Source organism: Vidua macroura, chromosome 8, assembly GCF_024509145.1.
Source record: "Vidua macroura isolate BioBank_ID:100142 chromosome 8, ASM2450914v1, whole genome shotgun sequence".
NCBI classification, from domain to species: Eukaryota; Metazoa; Chordata; class Aves; order Passeriformes; family Viduidae; genus Vidua; species Vidua macroura.
In genome coordinates this window covers 3,562,498-3,584,869 of record NC_071578.1, presented here as the reverse complement: position 1 = coordinate 3,584,869, position 22,372 = coordinate 3,562,498, and the positions used below count along the sequence as shown (strand labels likewise).

The 22,372-nt window shown below is 47.4% G+C and overlaps 2 protein-coding genes across 4 annotated transcripts in view; both read right to left on the bottom strand.

Moving 5' to 3' along the window:
* FAM53B (family with sequence similarity 53 member B) overlaps positions 1-6,692 on the bottom strand; it is a 45,924-nt gene extending 39,232 nt beyond the window's left edge. Inside the window, exon 1 of the mRNA XM_053984223.1 lies at positions 6,618-6,692. The gene's annotated coding sequence lies outside the window, so the exon portion shown is untranslated. The remainder of the gene's footprint in view (positions 1-6,617) is intronic.
* A 7,120-nt stretch (positions 6,693-13,812) lies between these two features.
* Positions 13,813-22,372, bottom strand: EEF1AKMT2 (EEF1A lysine methyltransferase 2). 3 transcript variants are annotated; one of them, XR_008438212.1, is made up of 7 exons: positions 22,297-22,372; positions 21,350-21,415; positions 20,707-20,821; positions 17,457-17,564; positions 16,420-16,636; positions 15,916-16,018; positions 15,585-15,673 (listed from the first exon to the last, which is right to left on the bottom strand). XR_008438212.1 is itself a non-coding variant. In XM_053984316.1 (6 exons), exons 1-6 carry the CDS (start codon positions 22,350-22,352, stop codon positions 15,546-15,548), a joined length of 690 nt encoding a protein of 229 aa, XP_053840291.1. In that variant the 5' UTR covers positions 22,353-22,372; the 3' UTR covers positions 13,813-15,545. The 3 variants fall into 3 exon arrangements, 2 of the variants coding, with proteins under 2 accessions (XP_053840291.1, XP_053840293.1); XM_053984316.1 differs by lacking the exon at positions 15,916-16,018 and having other exon boundaries at positions 13,813-15,673; XM_053984318.1 differs by lacking the exons at positions 15,916-16,018; positions 21,350-21,415; positions 22,297-22,372 and adding an exon at positions 21,145-21,332 and having other exon boundaries at positions 13,813-15,673.

Here is a 22,372-nt window from a genome sequence, read left to right as displayed (position 1 = left end):
GCCAAGTGCTAAATACAGAGAACAGCGTGGTGACACGGAACGGAGAGAAGCAACCAGCACAGCTGGTTACAGAGATGTTAAGATACACCCTAAAAAACTAAATTGCTTGAAAGCCACTCACCTCAAAGGCAGGGGCACGAGTCCAGGCTCCTGCATGGTGCAGTAGATTACCCAGGCATGCAGGGATATGTCCACAGGCTGGATAAATCTGGGGTCTCCAGGAGGAGATGGGATGGTACAGCCTCTGTGCTCTGCACTCCACATCATCTGCGGGCACCTGGAGCCTCTCCCCACCTCTAACCAAGGTCTGGAGGGGACTCCAGGAGTAACTGGGGGGCTTCAAGACACAGGTACAGTACCAGACAGGGGGAACACGGAGTGGTAACTGCTGAGGATGACCTGGCTGCTTCAGGGAGGGCAGGAGAAGCTGCGCAGGTCCCTCGGAGGGAGCAGACCAGCAGTGGGACACCTCCCAGCACTGCAGGAAGATGGAGCTGTGCAGATCCAGAGCAAGGGCAAAGGGCAATTTTTTCCTGAACAGCACAGACCATAATCATTGCAATTAACTACAGCATCACAAATGACTGCACGGGGCTCTCAGCCAGTGCTACAGCTTTATGTCTGCACAGGGGGCCCTTCTAAAAGACACCGAACCATAGAATCATTAAGCTGGAAAAGACCTTTAAGATCACTGAGTCCATGCTCTAGCAAGAATTAACTCAGAAAATTGCTAAAAATGGTGATCCACAGAGCAGGCCCAGGAGCAGGGCTCTCCTGCCCTACACCCCAAGTGAGCTGCTGCACCCCGTGCCCAGCAGCCCCCGTGTCCCAGGCTGGGACGTGCAGGGGTCAGGAGGGTGGGCTGACAGAGCAGCTCCTCCACAGGCTGGCCTGGCTCTTGTCCAGCTCCTCTTGAAGCTGCCACCTTTCTGGTGTATCATGGGGGTCACAAGACAAGCACAGGGAGGGCATGGACAGCACAACCCTTCACACTGCAGAGCTGGAACTTTTTCTTTAAATTTTCGAATGCGTACATCTGAAACCTCCATGGGAAAAGTAATTTCTACCAACAACACAAACCATGCACAACCGAAAATGTGGGTGAGATTTTCTAAATGAAACATTTACATTTTGGCAGTGTACATCTTCATGAACGATGCTTTCACTCTGAGAAGTACCATCCATTGCACTGCATTTCATTTATAGCACAACTGACAGTCCAATAATCACAGAATGGCCTGGACTGGAAGGGACCTTAAAGAGCATCTCATTCTAACCCCCTGCCAAGGCCAGGGACAAATTCCACCGTAACAGGGTGCTCCAAGCCCTGTCCAACCTGGCCTTGGACACTTCCAGAGATCCAGGGGCAGCCACAACTTTTCTAGGCTTTACTGTTTTTCTGAATTAACAGAGAGTCTACAAACCCAAAAATGGATATTTCTAATGCTTTCTGTATCTTTATAATTATAAAGGCTCTTCAGCTTTGGCACACAATTGTAGCTTTTGGCACCCAGTTCATAATATTAAAACTTGTCCTTTCGAAAATATTATACAATATTCATTTGTACCAGCTGGAACAAAAAAAAACCCAAAGCACTTGGTAACTGGGATAGTAATATACACACTTGAAGTAATTTCATAGCATTGACAAGTATTGCCCAGCACACCAGAAGGCTGTTCTCAGTAAGGTTAAGGCAGTCACAGAAACACAAAAATCACAGCTATTGTGACTTTCCCACATCACTTGAAATGAGAAACGGCCAGCTCCACCTGGCCTAACTGTGCTGCCAGGCTGTCCTAACCAGAGAAGACCAGTTGTCTGCATTAATTCCTTTTCCTTATAATTAACATTTCCCATTGGTGCAGAACAGTGATGGTGGCATTTGCACAACTGGGGCAGACAAGCACGAAGGCTTGTCTGGGGTCACTGCAAGAGTCATCACAGGGTAAAAGACAAAAAAAAAATCTTAAAGGCAAATAAGTAACACACTTTAACTCATCCCCTTGGCTTTAGGAGCAGGCTGAGGGGTGAGTCTCTTGACCCCCCAGTCCAGACCAGTCGCTGAGACCAAAGCCAGTCACTGATGCACCTGGGCAGCCACATCCTTCTGCACCACCACCTCCCCAGACCCTGCTTCTCCTCAGCCACCCAAAGGACTCCTGGTCCTTCCTTTCAAGGGCTGGTTTTGAGCAGAGAGAGGGAGAGCAGGTTTTCCAGCTGCTGGATCAGAGCTTGCCAGATCCCATTTTTTACAAACCCTAGGAGATGTAAGGCTTTGTCAGCACAAAACGGCCGCGAAGTCAAACTCCTCTTTCACCACGGTCCCATACCTACCGCACAGCCAGCCCCGAGCCCTGGCTGCTGAAAGCAAAAGCTATGGCCAGGAGCCACAAACACAGGGAATGATGTAGCCCAAGGGATGCTTCAAATGGACTACAGAGGAGTGACACCAATGATGCTGCTATATTTAATCCTCTAAAAGCAAAAACCATGACCAAGTCTCCCTTGGGTACACTTTTAGGGGGGAGGTACAGAAACTCAATGCACCAGAACAGATTTTTTGCACTCACTCAACCAGTTCTTAAAATATTACTCAAATGAAGTGATTACTGAGCCAAACTGGCCTGGTACTTCCCACCCATCCATGCAGGGACCCACAGCAAGCAGTGCTGGGAGCAGGCACGCTTTACACAGGGTCTGGTGCTGCTCCTGCAGGTCAGTCTAGTGTAGTTTACTCCTCCCTGCATTTCAAAGAAACTTCTAATACACCAAACCTTATTTATCTTACACAGCATATGTCAGAGCCATATGCAGTATCACACATACCCAAAGCCACAGGCCACAAAACTCATGGATAAACCACCTGAAACCAGGAGAAATTCTGGCTGGAAATTAACTGCACCACCACATTTAATTTTCAATCCCCACCTCACCTGTTGATGACTAAAGACCCACAAATCCAGAGCCTGTACTGAGATGCACCATCTCAGCAAGGCTTCAGAAACAGGCTCTTGCTTGGGAATTTTTCTCTCCCTAAAGGCAGCCAACTCAGAAAAGTTTGGAAAAACAAACCAGCCCATGGATCTGCTCCCTCCAGCTCCCTGTAGCAGAGAGCCACGTTCTGCATTGCTGCTCTACAGAAATAGCTGGGTCATGGGCAGCCAGGCTGCAACTGCGGGCGTGGAGCGTGACCTTGGACAAGTCCTTTTTCACAACTACAACACGGCCACTGCTCGTGGGGAGACTCGTGGGCAGAACCAGAGCTCCAGGGCTCGGGTCTGCCTGTGTCCTGACCGCTTCCAAGGAATTTACAGAAGTCTCATCCCTACAGAAAGTGGTGGCACCCATCCCATGACATGCTGGGGACCAGGGACAGGAGCTTCCCCGGGGGGAGCAGCCCACAGGCTGGCAGGCACAGAGGAATAGCACGGTGGAAAATTCCCTCCTCTTCACCCCATGAGTTTATATTTAGCTCTCTGAGGAGCAGACTGTTGTTTTGGTGATATTTTTGCCCAGCCCCACAGGGACCCCTGCAATGGGAGCTGTGGCTCCCACCGCACGTGAGACCCACGGCAGTCACAGCCCTCTGCTTTTTTTTTTGTTAGTTCTGTTTCCCCGAGTCAGCAGGCTTGCTTCCTCTTCCTCCTCCTCCCGTTTTGGGAGAGAAAGGAGCAGAAAAACCTCAGCCAAGAAGAGAGCTTGCATGAGGAGCTGCAGAGGAGCAGCATCCCAGATCCTCTGCCGCCCTGGTCCCCCATGGCCACGGGAGTAAAATTGTCTTTCTGAAGGTATTTTCCCTCTAGGAGAGAGTTTTGGTGAGTGCAGATCTGGCACAAAGGCTCTGCCTGCCCTGTGCCTCCCCTGGGATGTGGGAAGGAGACTTGACCCAGCTCTCCAAACAGCTACGAGCATCTCTGGCACCTCGCCCTGTCCCAGCCCGTTGGTCCAAAGTCTGCCCTGCCACAGATTAATGTTCATTAGGACTATTTCCCATCAACATCATTTGACAAACCACGTGACATGGGAGGGGGAAGGGAACAAAACCAAAATCACCCTTTCAGCTTGGGGTGTCCTCTTTTCCATCTGAGATTTTACAAGGCAAGTGCAAACCACCTCCATCCTGACAAATAAAAGAAAAATTCTGTGCAACATTATAAGAAAGAAAGAAAAAAGGAAGAAGAGTCTCAAACCACACAGCTGCCATTTGAGAAATCAGAAATCAACCAGCAGTAATAAATAGACAGGTGGGATAAAACTCATTCCCTTCCCCACCCATCAGGGACACAGCCCATGGTGTCAGTTCTGCACACAAATACAGGTGTTTTGGCAAAAAGTTGTGTATCTTGTTCTGCCTATACTTTTGCTGAAAGTGAAGCAAGCCTTTGCTGCTACTAGAAAAAAAAATATTGCATATAATTAACCAATGCAGATTTGGGGATTTTTATTGGTATATGTTTGCCTATTTGCATGTGTACATATTTATTCACATGTATTTATTTATGCAGGTATCCATAGCTGAAAATTAACCTACATTGGTGCTGGCTCTGTCCCACAGTCTGCTTGATCTCCATATACAAAAAACTGGATCCCACTCGCACAAATCAATTATCCACTGAACTGATTTGCACAGATTTTCTATGCAAACTTTTGCATTTACAGCAAAAGGCCATCTGCTTTCTATAACCACTGTGGTTCCTGGACACCTCGGCCCTGTGCAGAGCTGGAAGTCGCAGAAGTTTCCCTCCCTCCTCTGGGTTGAAGCTGAAAGTGAGAAAGTCTGGAGCCAGGGATTCCGCAGCAAACGCAGCACGCGTGGCCGTGCTCCACGTGGCTGTGCTTGGCAGGGTGTCCTTCCCTCCTCTGAAGTGGAGAGAAGGAAGCAATTCCACGGCAGGTTGTTTTGGCTGGGCTTTTTCCTCCTCTTTTGGAAGCAAGGAGGCTGAGTGCTTCTCCCAGTAAAGTGCCTCCAGCCCTAATCCTGCCCCCCTGAGCAGGGCTGTGCCGGAGCTGGATGTGACACACCCACTGCCACAAGCATCCTTCAGGCTCCACAGGACTCTCAAAAATGAAGAAATAAATCAGAAGCTCACTTCAAACCTGCACCGAGCCACGAGAGAGTTACAGACAGAGCAAACCGCTCTGAAATTCAGGTTTTTTCCTATCACTCTAATTAATCTGTTTCATGACCCACCCCAAATATTTTCTCTAGAAACATTATCTACACTGTTTTGGGGTTTCTTTATTTCTTTTTCCAGCCCTCAGCCAAGCCCTGGTAAATATTTCTGCCCACGACAGGGGCAGGCCAAGGGAATCTGTGCTTTGTGATGGCAGCAGCATCTCCTGTGCTTGGAAATACCCAACACTGGGCAGAGATGCTCGCAGCCCTCCGTGTTTTTACTGGATTATCGCAAAACACTGCTACCTCTGCAATTTGCAAGTAGTTTTTAATCTGTCAAAACAGACTTTTAGTATTGCTTGAGGATTCAAAAGGAAAATATGCACATCTGGTTTCAATCGCCAACTGAAGTTTTGTCTATCAGCCTATTTCATAACAAATTACGCTCACTTTTCACTCCAGAGGATTTCCTAAGGAGGGGATGAGCTGCCAAGGTACACCAGCGTCTGTGGAGACCGCACGGCACCGAGAGGCAGCGGCACAACTCAGTGACAGGCACCGCGCTGTAGCAAACTCCCTCTGTGTCAGGCAAATTAAAATTATTGAGGAAAAGCCCCTTACCCGTGAAATCTCTGCGTACAGCTGAACGTGAAACCTTCACGTACCTTAGAACCTGATCAACCTGACGTCACCGAATGGAGAAACGAGACTTACAGGCTTTCTAGGACAACCCCCCTGCCAGGGCACTTCACACTGCAAGGCGCTGCCGTGTTCCATCGCAGCAGCGTCGGGGGCTGGAGCCCCCCCCCGGGGACCGGCCTGTCCCCCTGTCCTGCTGCCCTGAGCTACCTCACACGTGCCAGGAGTGAAATCCGAGGCACGGCACGGTGGGAAGTGTGCGCTGGCCCTGGGTGAGCATCTCTGCGGGGATGCTCAGCCACGGTTCCCCTGGGCTGCAGCCCCCGTGAGACCCCGAACCCGGGGAGGGCTGCACCGAGCCCGGTGGCACCCGAGTTTCAGCCCCCTGGAGCTGCACGCTCGGCCCGGAGAAAGGAAAGCACGTGTTGATCCTTTCGCAGGAAATAATTCCAGTGGCAAAGGCAGAGGACTCGGAGCGGGTGAGGACCGCTCGCTGCCCGCTCGCCAAACTCCGGAGAGCCGCCCATCCCCGCACGTCGGGCTCAGCATCCCGCACCCCCCCTCCGCTCCGGACACACATCCCACCGCTCCACGCTCCCTCCGGCCGCCCGGGCGGCTCCTCCGCGGTGCCCCCGGTTAACCCCGGGGCGGGGTGAGACCCAGCGGCACAAAGGCGGACATGCCCAGCCCGCTCCGCGGGGATGCGGTGGCGGCGGGGGGTACCACCCTCCTACCCCATCCCTTCCGAGCCACCCCGTCCCCGGGCAGGGCGCACCGCCGCCCTTTGTCCGCTCCCCCCCCCCCCCACCACCGGCACCCCCCGGGGCTGCACGGCCCCGCTGCGCTCCGAGCATCGCTTACCGAGCGCTTCGCGCGGTGGCGGCGGAGCGGCCCGGCCGGGCCGGCTGTGGGCGCCGCTCCGACCGCGCTCCGCTGCCGCCGCCGCCGCCGTGCTGCGGGCGGGGCGGGCGGAGGGAGGGAGCGAGGAGGAGGAGGAGGAGGAGGAGGAGGAGAAGGAGGAGGAGGAGGAGGAGGAGGAAATGTGCTTGTCACTTCCTGAGCGGAGCCAGCGCCGGCAGAGCCCGGCCCGCACCTGCGGAGCGCCCGCCCCGGGGACCCGCGCACCGGAGCGCTCGCTGCGAGGGGAGGCGGGGGACACCCTCGGCTGCCGCCCCGAACGGGCATCCCCGGGGTTAAACATGGCCAGAAAGAGCGTGTGCGAGGGGGGAAAAGTCCAAAAATAATAAAAAAGGGGGATTCGGGCAGCGGTGAGGCGCTGCCCGACGGGGAGCAGCGGGCTGGAGCTGGCAGCGCTGCCGCGGCATCAGCGCCCGCACACGGCCCCGCAGCCCGGGATGCTGCGGGTGCGGCTCGCGTGGGGCTCCGCCGCCCGTTCGGAGGCCGAGAGTGACTCCTGGTGGCACGGCCGGCCCGGGGAGGAGCAGGAGAACTGGACTCACCAGCAGCTCATTGAAGGGTCCCCGCAAGAAGTAGCGCTGAAGTTTTGGCACATCACAGATGGACACCATGCGCCCCTGCACCCACCAGTGAATAAAAATCCTGCTCCTTAATTTTTCTCAGTTTTTCATGGAATTATTGACTGGCTGGGGTTGGAAAGGACCTTTAAAGGTCATGTAGTTCCACATCACTGCCATGGGCAGGGACACCTTCCACTGTCCCAGGCTGCTCCAAGCCCCATCCAACCTGGCCTTGGACACTTTCAGAGATCCAGGGGCAGCCACAGCTTCTCTGAGCACCCTGTGTCAGGCTCTCCCCACCCTGACAGGGAACAATTCTTTCCCAATATCCCATCCAGCCCTGCTTTCTGTCAGTTTGAAGCTGTCCCCCCTTGTCCTGTCAGTCCAGCCCCTTGTCCCAAGTGCCTCTTCAGGTCCCTTGAAGCCTGTTTAGGAAGGAGCCGTGAGTCCTCTGCAGTAGTGAGAGGTACATCTGCTTGGCTTCACGTGGCCTTTAGCAGCACTGAGCTCTCAGTGACATTTTCCATCCACCCAGGCTGGGCCACGCACAGCATGCAGGCTCCTTCCGAGAGCGAGCGTAACGAGCGAACAAGGAAACTACATGACAGCTAAAAGGAAGATTTAGGACTCATTGCAAAACAGAGCCCAAACATTAATCTTAAACATATGCGAGCAGACAACACAGATGCCATCAGGAATGAATCTGGGGCTGAATTTCATCCACCCGGCTGGATGGCCGGGCACGGTGCTGGGGATGGCATGTAGGGACAAGTAAGGGACAAGTAAGGGCATGAATGGCAAGAGAAGCTGTAGCTGTGAACTCAGCAGTGCCCCGGGTGTCCTGCCCTGCTGCTGCACTGCCCAGGACAACAAAGCACTGTCGAGGAAGACTTGTCAGTTAGTATTTAATGCAGTGAAGAAGAGGGAAGCAAGCAGAAGTAGTGGGCAGATACTTAACAAGGGAGCAGCTCCCACCAATACAGTGAGGGCTGAACTCAACAAAAGTGGCTCAGTGCTCAATACACATAAAATTAAGCAGGAGTGGCCAGTCTGAGTGGGTGATGAACAGGCAGAAGGGTTTGATGATGTGAAGGGGCTTTTGCATCATGTTCTTCCATCTGACTCAGTATTTGCTTTTCTTATCACGTGTTGAGACTGGTAGCAATAAAACACTTGCTAACTCCTTTTCCAGAACTTCGGGAATCATGTCTGAAAATGTTTTTTTATGGTTTCCCAGTGGAATATTTCAGCAATAAAGCTCAGAGCGTAATTGAATCCATTCCCGTGGCAGCCTTGGGCTCCAAGACTCAAGCAGAAAGTTGTTTTCTGTCTGCTTCTGCATCTCGCTCCAAACCCAGCATTTTCTGCCTCTCATCCTCTGTGCTTCCCAACAGATGAGCTGGCTGTGGAGAATTCCCAGCACGTGTGAAAGCCTGTTGCTGAAGCACAAACCTGTTTTCCACAGACAGTATTTTCAGTAATGTTGTTCAAGTAACTGGCTGCCCATAGGCCCTTGTTCTGGACAGTGCTTTTTCCCTTTGTCAGAAGGGGGAAAAAAGAAAAGAAATAACTTTCAAACATCAAAGAACTGGCCAAGAGAGTTTAGTCTTCATGGACAGAAAATTAATTCAGTTCATTTGTGAGCTGATTTAATTTGTGGTTTTGTCTCAGATGTCAGTGCCTTTGCTACCCACTGACTGGGAGCCTTCCTGATGGGGATGGAAACCGTGGATAGGAAAAAATCTAATGATCCCCACAGTCCTTCTGAAGCGATTCTGGGGTCCGAGCCATTAAGACATGTCAGTGTAGCAGTGCTAAGCCCTGTGGATAGACAGCATTTCCTTCACTTCCAGTACACAGGATCTGGCTGCAGTTACAGCCTTCTTTCCATGTAGCCTTTCCAAGACTTCGCTGCCTGCTCCAGTTTGTTGTTATTCATGTCACATGCACCAAGGTTACCAATAACTTCAGAAGTTTGTCCCTTCCACAAGAACTCTGCGCTGTCCTTCCAAGCACCTGAGCCATCCCACTTATTTATTGGTCTATCCTTCTGCTTCTCCTGCCAGGCAAGGAACACAGGTAAGGGGCTTGTCCAGGGCCAGAGTCAGTGCCCCAGGCACAGGATGATGTCCCAGTCACCCAGCTGTGCTGGGGACCACGTACTTACAGGGACATGTTGGCTGCACCAAAGGTCTCCAGGAACACAAAATGGAGACCAGCTTCAGAGCCACCCTCCAGTTTCAGGGGAAATCCTCAAATTCACAAAATCCTTATAAGAGCAAGCAGAAGTATTTTTAAGAAATATTTCACACCCAGGGAACGAGCATATCTCTGTAATATGATCAATGTGCTCTGTGTCAGAAATCCTGTACCTGAATCACAGATGCCCTAAACAGGTGAAGAATTGCTGTGCAGAGGGCTGAGATGAGGAGTGTAGTTCTGACTACATTTGGCATACAATGGGATTTCCACCAAACTTTAAAATCCCTGTTTTATGTCACAGGCCATTTGCTGCACACATGTAGCAGCTTTGTGTTTGCTGCCTCCCTCCCTGCCTTGGCAGAGGGTGTGACACCTGATCTGGGTGCCCCAGACTGGGAGCAATGGAAACACTGATGGATAAAATAAACAGACCATGAAATACATATGGGAGCCTGAATGTGCTCATCACTTTTTCAGCCACATTTGGGTCTGAATTGGTTTAAGATAAGACCAGAGTTATTTGTCCATCATCCACAAAGCCCGAGGCAGCTGCAGACATGCCACAAAGCATCACCCTACCTTGGATAAGCAGCAGTGCAGCACCCATGGAGTTGAGGAGCCCTGGGGTAGGGCAGGAGCCAGCAAGGCTAATTACTACTGAAAACTGGGGTGAAAGATCCTTCTGCTTGAATTTCAGTTCTCAGCCATATCAACAGCTAAAATTTCTTGATATAAGCACGCTCTCCTCACCTCTGCTTGACACATAACACTGTCCATGCATTCCTGGCTGCTGCAGTGACTGTGCTGAGGTTTGTGTCTGTTCCCTCACTGGGCTCTATTAGCTCTGGTTCTCCAGCACGGGCTCACTGGAGAACCAGAATCACTGGCACTTGTGATTACCCAGAATTTATGTGTTACCTGGCAGCAGCTGGTTTGCCTGACAGCACTCAGCTTAATTTCCAGTAACACAGAAATGGGCTCATTTCAAGCTATACTGTTACCTAACAAATGGAAATTAAGCCACAGGTTGGCTTTTCCCTTATTTGTGTTAAACAAAACACTCCAGTGTTCCTTTTCCTCCTTTGTCTGGAGGCTATAACACCTCATCCCCTTTCACTGAAAGCCCTTGGTAGCCATTAATTGCTCCTCAATTTAGCTGCTGCCACAAGGGTTAGGTCATGCTCAACCTACTTGCAGCCAAAGCATGGGATAGAGCCTTGCATCACCCACTCAGCCCGAGCAGGTAACGCTGTGCAGGGCAGCCTCCCCCTCCTCTCGTCCCAGAAAAGGCAGCAAGCAACAGGAATTCAAAGGCAGATCTCCATACGGCTTTGGAAAGCCCTGGCCCAATTATTTCCTTTGTGCTCTCGACATATTTTACAGGAGATGATTCCATACGTTAAAATGCTTGGAGGGCCTATAAAATAAAGTAGTTATTGTTGCAGCAAGCCATGTTCTCCACCTCTCGGCATGCTAAGAAGCAATCCTCGTGCCAAAACACTGAAAATTTTGCTGTATGTTGCTAAATACCACGCTTAAAGATTTGGTCTGGTATGAAATAGCACACAATTTGGCAGTCTTATACCAGGCACCCTGGCTCACAGAAGAACAGGCACAGCACAGTATATGCACAGGCAGCTTTTCCTCACAATGGCTACAGTGCTGCCAGTGCATTCCTGGAATGTAGAAATACATGGAAACCACTGTCAGCGATGAAGAGAAGCATGCTGTGCCTAATGCACCAGAAAAGCTATTCAAGAACTCATCCTTACATAAAGATAACTCCAAAGAGGCTGTGTCAGCTCAGCTGTGTAGCCTTGCAGGTGTCTGTTTGCTGTGCCCTGCACACCTGGCCTCACCCTGCACACCCAGTAGTTCTAAGTGAGGGATTTCAGTTCATCCCCTCATTTGCCCATTCATTTGACTCTTTGGGCTCACAGATTTCACAGCCAGCGCAGAACTGAAATAATTCTGATACAAATTGTATGAGAGAACATTGTTTGCTCTCCAGAGAATCACACCTGAGATCTGTGTGGTGGGACATGCACTTCCTCACCCAGGGTAAAATGAGCTCTGCTGTAAACAGCAACTGCAGGTTTAAAAACCCAAATATCTAAAAGCTCCTTTTTAATATTGGTTGGAAAAGTACAAAGTAAACAAACAAACAAACAAACAAACAAAACCCCACGACCCTGAATCTCCTTTGTTATAGGTGTTAAACACCTCAAATCCTATGATACAATCAAGGCAGCTGGCTCTTCCCAGATTTCAGAAATGGTGTTGCAACAGTGGGTTTGAACTCAAGAAGGTGAGCCCATAATGCAAACAGCTATTTCAGCCTCAGTAATGCTTTGCAGTGATGCTCTCAATAATGATTTGCAGGAATATTCTCCTGATGATACAGAGAGCCTGTAATCACATGCTGCATCACTGCTGGCCCTGTCTGGAAAAGCAGCTGCCATAATTCTGTTGGTGTTTCTGATGTAATCCAACAGCTCTTAAAAAACAGTTGTAGCTCCCAGAAATTCTTCATGTTACATCACAAAATTATACTGAGTTTCAAGAACAGAATATTCATTTCGTATCTCCTAAGTCTTCCAAAAAAAAAAAAAAAAAAAAAAAAAATCTACCTTTAGAAAAACAGCCTATGCATAGCACTGCAGGCCAGGCTAGGGTTTGGAGTAACTTGGTTTAGTGGAAGGTGTCCCTGCCCATGGTAGGGGATTGGAATGAGATGGTTTTTAAAGTCCATTCTAACCCAAATCATTCTGGGATTCTTTAACTATTCCTGCTCCTTAAGGGCCATCAAATGAACATGCCTCTCTTGCAGATAACAAGCTGGTCACCAAATGGGAAGTCAAGAAGTGAGGAAACATTATCCTTCCCTCTGAATTTTCTGTGTCCATTCAGTTGTGCCATGATTTTCATGTCTGGTATTTCTCACTTTTTAATCTCTATAAAAATGATTACAGGAGTACTTATTTCAAGAAAGTACTGTGATGCTGAAAGGGCAAAGGCTCTCTGTCTTGAGAACCCATTTACCTCACACTCTAGCAGAGTCCCATGTGTAGAAACTCTCCTAGAACAGACATCTCAAATCAATAATTATTTCATTAATGCTGCTTGTTCACCTCTCTCAGATATTTCATCCTGACAGTTCAGTTCTGTGATAAGCCCTATAAAATTCCCGTGTAAAATGCTCCAAGCTCTTTCAGTAGCACAAACCCTGCAATGAATTCAATGGCCTCTCCCAGTAGATGTCTCAAAAGAGAATCCCTAAACACAGTTTTCTTGGCAACAGGAGGCATCAGAAGCCAGGTTTGAGCTGTACCAAGCACAGATGTTGGTGGAGGTGCTTTGTTTGGGCTCAGGCACTAAAACCCATCCTCAATCTTGCAGGAATAAAAGGTCAGTCCTGAGAGAATTTCATCCTTCAGCATGCTGTCAATGAACCAGGGAACACAAACCCTTTCTGTTCTGCCCACGTTCTATGCAAAACCATTCCAGGAAGGTTTGCCAGCTCTGCAGCATCATCCAGCCCAAATTCAGTCCTGCAGGAACAGCCTGTGGGCTCAACCACCTCTGGGATCCATGGAAGATGCTCATTTTACTACCCACAAACCTCATATTTGACAGTGAAATCACAGACAGAGTTTTCAGATAGCAAAACAATAGGAGTGAAACGTGTTTCAAGTGCTGCATTTATTCTCCTGCATTTAGTCTGGGGTTGCAGCTGGAACCAAGAGTCACACAAGTGGATAGTCATGAAGATTCCAGCCTTCAGGAACCATCATGGAGCAATCCCCAAACTTCCAGCAAGGACTTGCTCCTCCTAAATCACTGCTTATTCCTCTGCCTATTTTTCTAAGTTTTTTCATTGAAATGAATCAACATTTAGAGATCATACCAACATGAACTGCCCTAAATCAAGGACAACCTTGGACAAGTCATTTCCAAATCCTCGTAGCCAAAAATACCCCACTGCCTAAGTCAGTATTGGAGCAGCTTCCTAGACTCCATTATCCAGAAAATGCCAGGTTTCCAACAGAGCAGATTTTAAATAGTAAGCCTTTGGTTACTGTTGCATTAAAATAAAGCTCCTAAAACATGTTTTACAAGCATTTTTCTGCTCTCCAGTGACACCTGGAAGTGCTTGGGACTGAAGGAATATGCAAACTACAGATCAGATGCAGAAATCCTTATTTTCAGACAATTTTAAGAAGCTTATTTTTTTAGCTTTGCAAGTTATATAAAAATACTACCCAGAGAACAAAAACTAATAATAATGAATTCTGTGAAGAGGAGAAAACAATCCTTGCCCTGACCCTTCCATATCTTGTGGAGTGGGAATCTATGGTTAAATTCCAACTAATTGATTAAAAGAAAATCCATGACAGTCCTGATTTTATTTTCATCCCATGATTAAATACACATCATGCCTTCATTAGCAAAAATTACAGATGGGAATAAAACAGATGCCCAAAACACATCCTGCCAGAGTCCTTGAAAATTAAAATTTCCTTGTAGTAACTCTACCTGATGCCAAAAATGTCACAGGCTTTTTACTGAGGCTGTTATCAGTAGTGTACTTTGAATCCTTTGTACTACTATGCTAAAAAAAATCCTCTGTTTGGATTCCCAGTTACATTTCCTAGCATTCCAGCTGGCTGCTGGGCAGGGGCAGAGCACAGGAGTACAACAGTTACCCAAATGGTAACAAGCCCTTGGTTTTGGCACTCAGGTTAGAACCCAAGCCTGACCAAATATGCAAAGAATCATTTTGGGGCTGAATTTTTTCAGCACTGCTGATAAATCATTCTCCCAACTGAATATATTTCATTCTGCAAAAAAGTGCAGCAATAAGATTCCTACCTTGGAAACATCAACAGATGGATCACAGAGGGAGGACTCACCACTGTGCAAAATAATGCCTTGATTCCTATCCTGGGAAAGGACTGGAAGTATTTATTGACCCTTAAAGATCTCCTGAGCCCTGGGAACGAGGAGAAGCATGGAAAGTAGGAGAAGCGATTCCCTGATAAGCAAACATGACCTTGCCTGTGAAACAAAACCTGATTGCCTAAGAGGGCCTCCCTGATGTTTGAAAGAACAAGTTTATTGTCACCTGCAAATGTGTTTGTCGAGGCATGAAGAAACCTCATTTTCCTGCCTTTCAGGCAACAGCAATATTCTGAGATTACAAAACAGAAGAAATGAAGGCAATGAAATTGAGCAAAAGGAATGCACACAGAAGTTTAAAAAATACATATGAAAAAAAAGAAGGAGCAAGGAATGGAAGTTATGCTTTGAATTCTTTTGGACTTATGCAATTAAAATCCATCCTGAGAAATTCACTGGAAAACTTCTTGTCATTGTGGCTCTAAAGACATTCCCATATAGCAGGTTAATAATGAAGGAGACATATGTCACACACCAGAGGCTGCAACATCACACCTTTATGTATTCATGAGATCAGGGAAAAGAACTGACCAGGCATGAACACACTCAGGAAAGGGAGACTTAAAAACACTCCCTCTGTGGGAAAAGAGCTGAGCTACTTCAGAGGAGACACAATTATGCTAAGTCTGAGAACCTTGGAAAATCTGAATTTAAAGTACCAACTGGTCCTTTTTTGAAAGTGCTGTGGATTTTGTATTCATTTCCCTCCCTAACAGCTACCCTCGTGTTCATTAAAGATCCAGCACTTACACTGCAAAAGCTTGTTCCCTATTCCACTGCACAACAGAGAAATGAGACTTTTGCTTTGTAGGATCCCTTTACTTCTATAGGTCACTGCTTACCAGCACAGAAATTAAATATCAGATAATCTTTATGTTTCAAACACAAATACCATTCAGTTATATTGGTCTCTGTATTTAGCACATCTGATTTTCCTCTCTCTTACAAACTTGCAGCTTCCCTGAAACAAGTGAGGTTGTAGCAAGGACACAATTTATGGGCAAATTATGCAAAGCTGAAATGTTTCTAAGGCAATGTTTTATAGTCCCTTAGAGCTCCATACATAGTATTTGACTGTGCACTCAAAAAGCATTTATTTACACACGTGTCTGAGGTTTTCTGTCAGGTTTAAAGTTCAGACTTTTCTCATCTAATCTAATTTGTCCAAGATGGATGGCCTCCCTTTTTTCCTTTGGAAAACCAATGCTGTTACACTGTTTCCAATTCTTCCTCCAAAGCAAAACTTGGGTGTTGGCAGCTCCTCCAGAATTTCAAATCCTGCCAGACAGAAATTGAAATGCTTTTATTACAAGGAAGTTGTTTTATTCGCCTCTTGGATAACCCTTTGCAAACCATTCTTTATTCATCTGGAAAACATGCAAGTCAGTTAATCTGTGAGTTTATAGGACTGTATTGTTACACTGCACCACTGCTTTGTACAGCTGAAACTCTTCCATGGATAATAAAAATCCTAGCTGGCTGACTTGCACAAATTAATGGCAGAAAAGATGAGAACTTGCCAGTAATTTTGGTTCCCCAGAAGGGATGGTTGTTTCAGATCCACACTGAGTTTCAAGCGTCAGGGATGAGATTCAGGAGCTGACTGGCATGTAAAAAAACCTCCTAGATGGATCAAAAGTGACAGAAAAGGTCACAGACTTGCCAGTTCCTCTAAACATGGGTAACAATGTTACCCCAAAATCGGAGCAATCAAAGGGTGAACTGGGTCTAGTAATCAAGGACCCAAAAAGTAGCAGCCAGCCACACACACTTTCCCAGGGTAATTAGATTGAAATTCCCAACCTCCAAGGTGTCAGGAAACCCGTCCTCCCTTGGCACTGGCAAACACAGGAGTAGTAATTCCCCAGGAAAACAGAGGGAAGACAGGCTGGAGCATTTCCTAATCGCTTCACCTCCTCTAATCCTGATCTGGGAAAGTCAATATGCTAACACACACATTAAAATTCCCTCATCCCTTCCTTCAGCAACCCCACGTTGGCAGAGGGCTCTGTTCAGCTGCCTACCTTCTCTGAACTCGTTCAGCAGCTCCTCCTTGGTCCAGTTGCAAGAGGTGATGAGGAAGAAGCCCTCTGGTTTCAGCACCCTGCCCAGGGATCCCACGTACAGCTTCCGCTTCCCCGCTGCATCACTGGGGTCGAGGCTTATGGCATCAAAAGTCCCCTTGTCAATGCAAATGTCAAAGCCTGACAGCTCAGCTGAGGGTGCCAGGAAGTCTTCTACCTAAACCAGAAGTCTGCAGCTGTGAGAACAATCTTCTGCTCCTGAATCTTTAATACAAAGCAAGACTTTAGGATACAAAGCTTCAATCCTGACAATGGGTGTGCTCAGGGAGGGGTAACTCACAGTGCCATGGCAGCTTCTTTCTTCTCTACACATTGTGTGATGATCTATTTGCTGTAATCTAAAGCTCAAACTAACACACTTGAAGCTCATTCTTTAAAACATTATTTGTACTTTGATCCCTGCCATGTGCCAAGCACTGCACAAATGCAGGAGAACAGACAGAGCCTGCCACAAAGAGACTTTACAGCTGACACACAGCGGCAGAGACATCACACAGGAGGGTAGAACAGCACCGCAGAGAGCTCAGAAGGACAGGCAGCCACAGAATCCCAGTGTGGCTGAGGCTGGAAGGGGCCTTTGGAGGTCATCTGCTCCTACCCCTGCTCCAACAAGGCCTCTCAACCTTCCTGCTGTTCAGCTAATGGTAGGCATTCTATCCCTTAAGGATTTCTTCCTCTGCCTCAAGTCTGAAATTTAGAATGTAGCAGCTAAAATACAGAACTTGCCACTTGGCAAACCACTACCCTGTTCCAAGCAGGGAAATTCTTGTTAGCCTTAATGACTGTTACAAACCAAATAAAAACCAAAAATCTTCCCATAAACAGATTTATTTATTGAGAGTAGAGCTCTCTCACAAATGAATCTCAAAAGACACCATTCATTTAGTACACTGAGTACATCTGCATATCAATTAGCTCATTTAATCTTGGGCTCAATTGCTTTCTATTTCCTCAATTACCTTTCTCTCAAGTCTTACCTTTAATTTAATGTTAGACATCCCTTCTTTCTCTCTTACTTTTTCTGAAAGCTGTATTGCAGAAGGTGAATAATCAATCCCTGTGAGATTCACGTAGCCAGACTTTGCCTAGACAGAAGCAGAGAATCTTAATCAGTGTGCTAGCAATTGTTTTTATCCAGCCAGTACATTCCCTACCTATAATCCATCTCATCTCTCCTCTTAATACCAGGAAAAAAAACATAACTCACCTTTTACTCATTTTTATACCTGTTACCATTACAAGAGCTCAATAGCTGGATGAGCTGAAATAACTCTATTCAGCCCAAAAAACCTCACCAAGATGACTGGTGACTGAAAGCTGGTTTATGTCAGATGGAAAACTGAGCACAACTGGGAAAACTAACACCCTGGAGGGGAACAGGCTCTCTTATCTGCACCAAAAGTAACTTATAATCCAGGAATTTTCAGTGATGACATGTGACAGATGCTTCAAAATAAGGGAAAAAAAAAAAACTCTGACATGTACCATTAGAGATTTAGCAATCATTTAGTTTATAACCCAAAGTTTAAGAGCCAAAAGATGTAATACACGGCACTAGGACAGAAATCCACTCCAAAATCATACATTTTTCTAATTATTCATGCTAATGTCTATTTGAATACAACTATTTGCATGCTGCCAGGTGTCTGTATCAGCAATTTTCAGGCAGGTTATGCACCACATATAATAGCACACAGAGAGTTTGTTAATCTAAGTTTGTTGGAGATAAGGATAACTCAGTTTAGGGAACTCAGTGAGATCCCAGCAGCCCTTTGGCAAAGCAGGTGGGCTCCTGGCATCAGCTGGAGCTGGGCACGTGGGAGGGGAGCAGGGACACACGTCCTTGCTCTGAGGTAGAGGCTGAAGGGACCAGCTTGTGATAGAAGGTATAAGCTCAGGGTATCCCACGTGTCTGGCAAGATCCAAGCCTGATGGAAGAGCTCTGATGCTCTGGCCAGCTGCAGGCTGTCACAGCAGAGACAGGGAGGAGGCTGGGGTTTGGAAAAACACGTGGAGTGCTGTTAAGCAACCAGCTGCCTGTCTGCTTGCTCCAGAGGCTGACACCCCAACTGCCAGGAAAACGATGAGGAGTTTCCACAACTGTCCTTCCTCCTTGCAGCAGCCCCTCAGGCCTGAGCTCGGTGCTAACCAGCTGTTCTGAACTGAGGGCTAACTGCAGCTGAACACAAAGACACTGTTGTTTGCATGGGATGGAGAACATTTATTGCTCAGGCTCCTGCCCACGTTCCTCCCCGGAGCAAAGCAGGCTTCCTCAGATGCCTGTGCTGAAGGTTTGGGGGTGGAGGAGTAGTTCCCACAACAGCTCCTCTGTTTGCAAAGGAAAGGCTTGAGTCACTTCAGGGAGTTCCCATTCACTCCTCTAGTCTCGGGGGCAGAGAAGGAAGGTTTGGAGATAAACAACATTAAATGCTGCAGAACCTGTAGGGCCTGACTGTGACAGGAAGGGATCCTTCACTTGTGCCAAACGTGACCATGCTGCACCCTGCAGCTGGCCTGCTGCCCTGGAGGTGGTTTTACAGCACTCTGCTGCTGCTGCTCGAAGCAGCAGACTGAAGAGCAGGAGGAGTTTGGAACATTATCAGCTCTGCCCCGGGTTTAGGGCTGACACCCCCACTTGGTGAACACTCTCCACTTCAGAGATTATTCAACCTTCAATATTGGTGGCTCCCACATCACTTATAAAAATAAGAGGAAGGCCAGAGCTTTCTGTGGCAGCAAGGTTTCCTCAGAAGAGCTGGAATTTTTGGAAGGCAAAAGAATTATGTCACAAATCCAAGCTTCCAGATCCCTGAAGTTCACAGGGGTAGGACCACAGCCTACTAAACATAAAAAAAAAGGAAGGGGTGCCACATATGTGATATTTATGTACTTTCAAGTAGCTCCCTTGCAGAGAGCTGCTACTAATGTCCTCTATGACTGAGTTTTTTCCAGTATTGCCATTTCTATCCCATGATGGAGTTCAACTCCAGTGGCAGAACAGTCCTATGGTAGCTGCTAAAAGAATTCCAACTTGATTTCCAAGCCTTGCAGCTAACACACAAAAAATTCCTTTTACATCAACTAAGCAAGTGAGATCCTGAATTATTCAGCAAAAATAAACAAGGTAATTTTTGAAGCCACTTTTCAAGAGGGAACTGGACTGACAATTTCCTATGAAAGAAACCACAATACTGTGAGGTGCTTAATGTAAGGGAGGAGGGTGCTCTCACAGGAGTTAATAGTTTTTAAAAGCTATCAGGCTGTCATTTTCCCATTACAGTATGAAAAATCAGTTCCCATTTGCAACTGGAGTCAGTATAAAATGGAAGTCTTACAAATAAGATTTTTCTACTGGGTACTTCAACCATGATAGAGCTATCACTGCTCTCAACAATCACCATTATCAGGCTAATTTCTCTTAGTGAGATGAGCAATTTCTGCTTTTGGTGACATAAATTCTCCTGTGCTGTGGTGTAGCAGCCAGTCTCCATAAAAGCTTTAAAGTCTTCTAAAATCAAAGTCCATGTTAAAAAAAAATCCACTTCAAACCAGACTTTGGCTTTCAGTCCTTCCAATTCCTACAGGAACTAATGGAGCCAAAGGGGAAGGCAAAACAACAGAAGCTGTGACAATTTGACAGCCCCTTTCTTACCAACTCCTCTGCAGTATTACCAAAAAAAAAACCCAATCAAAAACAGCAAAAAAAAAAAAAAAAAAAATACTGGAACTCCTGAACATCTTGTGCACAGCAAAAACATCAGAACACTTCAGAACACACCTGATCAGATTTCCCACCCTGACACAAATGGACACTTCTTTAAAAGAGGTGTTAACAACTTTTTAAGTTATTTACATAGAGGCCCTTGGGTTTACCTACTTTTTTATATCAACAATGAGTGTTATTATCAGAACTGAGTGCAGAGAAAGAGTCTGGTTTTGTACATGAGAGCACTTTGTGAATGAATCAACTTAATATCCTTATCTGGGGGAGTTTAAACAACAGTGGGAAGAAATGCAGTTTTAAGATGTGGGGAAACAGGAAGGTAAAGTTAAAACAAGGGATGCTCAGGCTGATTGATTTAGAGAAATATTTCAAAATTTGAAGCCTGAAGTATTGACACTTCTGGTGTTTCACACAGGTTACAGCTCTCCATGACTACCACTGCCTCTTGTGAGAACTGCTCTGATTCTGTATAAAAAAATACACAAATTTTGCAAAATACCAACCAATTCAACCAGTAAAACACCGTTCCCAGTCCCAATGTCAAGCACAGAGCTGTCAAGGGGGACCTTGTGCTTTTCCAACCACCTGATTATGCGCACCATGCTTTCTTCTCCAAACCTGGAAAACACAAGGGCTCAGGTAACTAAACCAGAAAAGAAAATGTACAAAAGGTACAGCAAAGTTATTTCATCACTCACTCTCTCCAGCTTTTGCAAAGCCCTTTTTTCTGTTGCTAAAGTAAAAGCTGCCATAGCTCATATTTCATGTTTGCTTTGTTCAGATGAAAATTAATCCTGCAGCCTTAAAATTCACTGAAACACCAACTCTGGCAGGTGAAAGCATCCATATATTAAAAAAGGAAGCAGCAAGGGCGACTTGTGTAGTTAAACCTGAGCTCAGGGATAAAAAGCACATTTGCCAGTAACATACAGCTCAATTACCAGCTCAATTTCTGTGTAATGACACTTGTCCAAGTGCAGCTGAGCAATCTTCACTGTGAAATTGGGCCAGAGAGGAACTGCTGATTTCAATGGTAAAACTCCCCATCATTTTGTCAGCAACTCGTTGAATTGCCGTCTGTGGTTTTGCAATGTCTTTTATGGTAAAGAAATGGCAGAAACACTCTGCAGAAGTTATTTTGTTTACCAGATTTCCCCGGTATCTCCAATGTCTTGAAAAGTTTGCAGTTCTCTTTCGTACGCAGCATCCCAGCTGGAGTTGGGGGGAGAAGAAAGGAGAGGATATCATAATTAACACTGGGAAACATTTAGATTAAAAAGGGATGGGAAGAAAAATTGAAAGATAGATTTAAGCTAGGTATTTGGAAGAAATTGACTGTGAGGGTAGTGAGGCACTGGTCCTTAACATAAGAAGAACATGAAAATGTGGGAGAGAGTCCAGGGAATGCCTGGAGATGCTCCAAAGGCTGAAGCCAGGCTGGGAGAGCGGTGGGTGGATTCACCTGGAGAAAAGGCTCCGGGGAGACCTCAGAGCCCCTTCCAGGACCTAAAGGGTCTCCAGGAGAGCTGGAGAGGGACTTGGGACAAGGGATGGAGGGACAGGACACAGGGAATGGCTTTAAGCTGAAAGTGGGTAGATTTAGATGGGATATTGGGAAGGAATTGTTCCCTGGCAGGGTGGGCAGGTCCTGGCACAGGGTGCCCAGAGCAGCTGTGGCTGCCCCTGGATCCCTGGCAGTGCCCAAGGCCAGGTCGGACAGGGCTTGGAGCAGCCTGGGACAGTGGGAGGTGTCCCTGCCCATGGCAGGGGTTGGCACTGGATGGGATTTAAGGTCCCTTCCACCACAAACCATTCCATGATTCTATGAAAGGCTGAGAACGCTCTGTCCTCTGTGCAGCACCGCCACCCTAGAGAATCACAGATCCTCTAAGCAAATAAATAACACATAAACCAGAGACCGCTTCGCGTTGAGAGGGGGGGGACCTTAAAGACCTTTCATTTCCACTCCCCGCGCCGCGGGCAGGGCCACCTTCCCGTCCCGCCCGTGTCCGCCGCCGCACCCGCGGTGCACCCGCCCCGTGCCCTGGCTCTCACTGCTCCCTGGCACTGCCCCGTGCCCCCCCGGCACTCACTGCTCCCTGGTGCCCAGCACCGAGGGGCTGAAGGGCTCGTCCCCGGCCAGCGCCATGCCCGGCACGCCCCGGAACC

What these genes read in the sequence shown, in the direction of transcription:
- EEF1AKMT2 (XM_053984316.1), bottom strand. Translation starts at nt 22,352, where the DNA reads ATGGCGCTGGCCGGGGACGAGCCCTTCAGCCCCTCGGTGCTGGGCACC. An exon ending in GGAGATACCGGGGAAATCTG is followed by an intron (nt 20,822 to 21,349) that starts GTAAACAAAATA and finishes TGTGTTTTCCAG; the next exon opens with GTTTGGAGAAGAAAGCATGG. An exon ending in GTGTTTTACTGGTTGAATTG is followed by an intron (nt 17,565 to 20,706) that starts GTTGGTATTTTG and finishes GCTTCTGTCTAG; the next exon opens with GCAAAGTCTGGCTACGTGAA.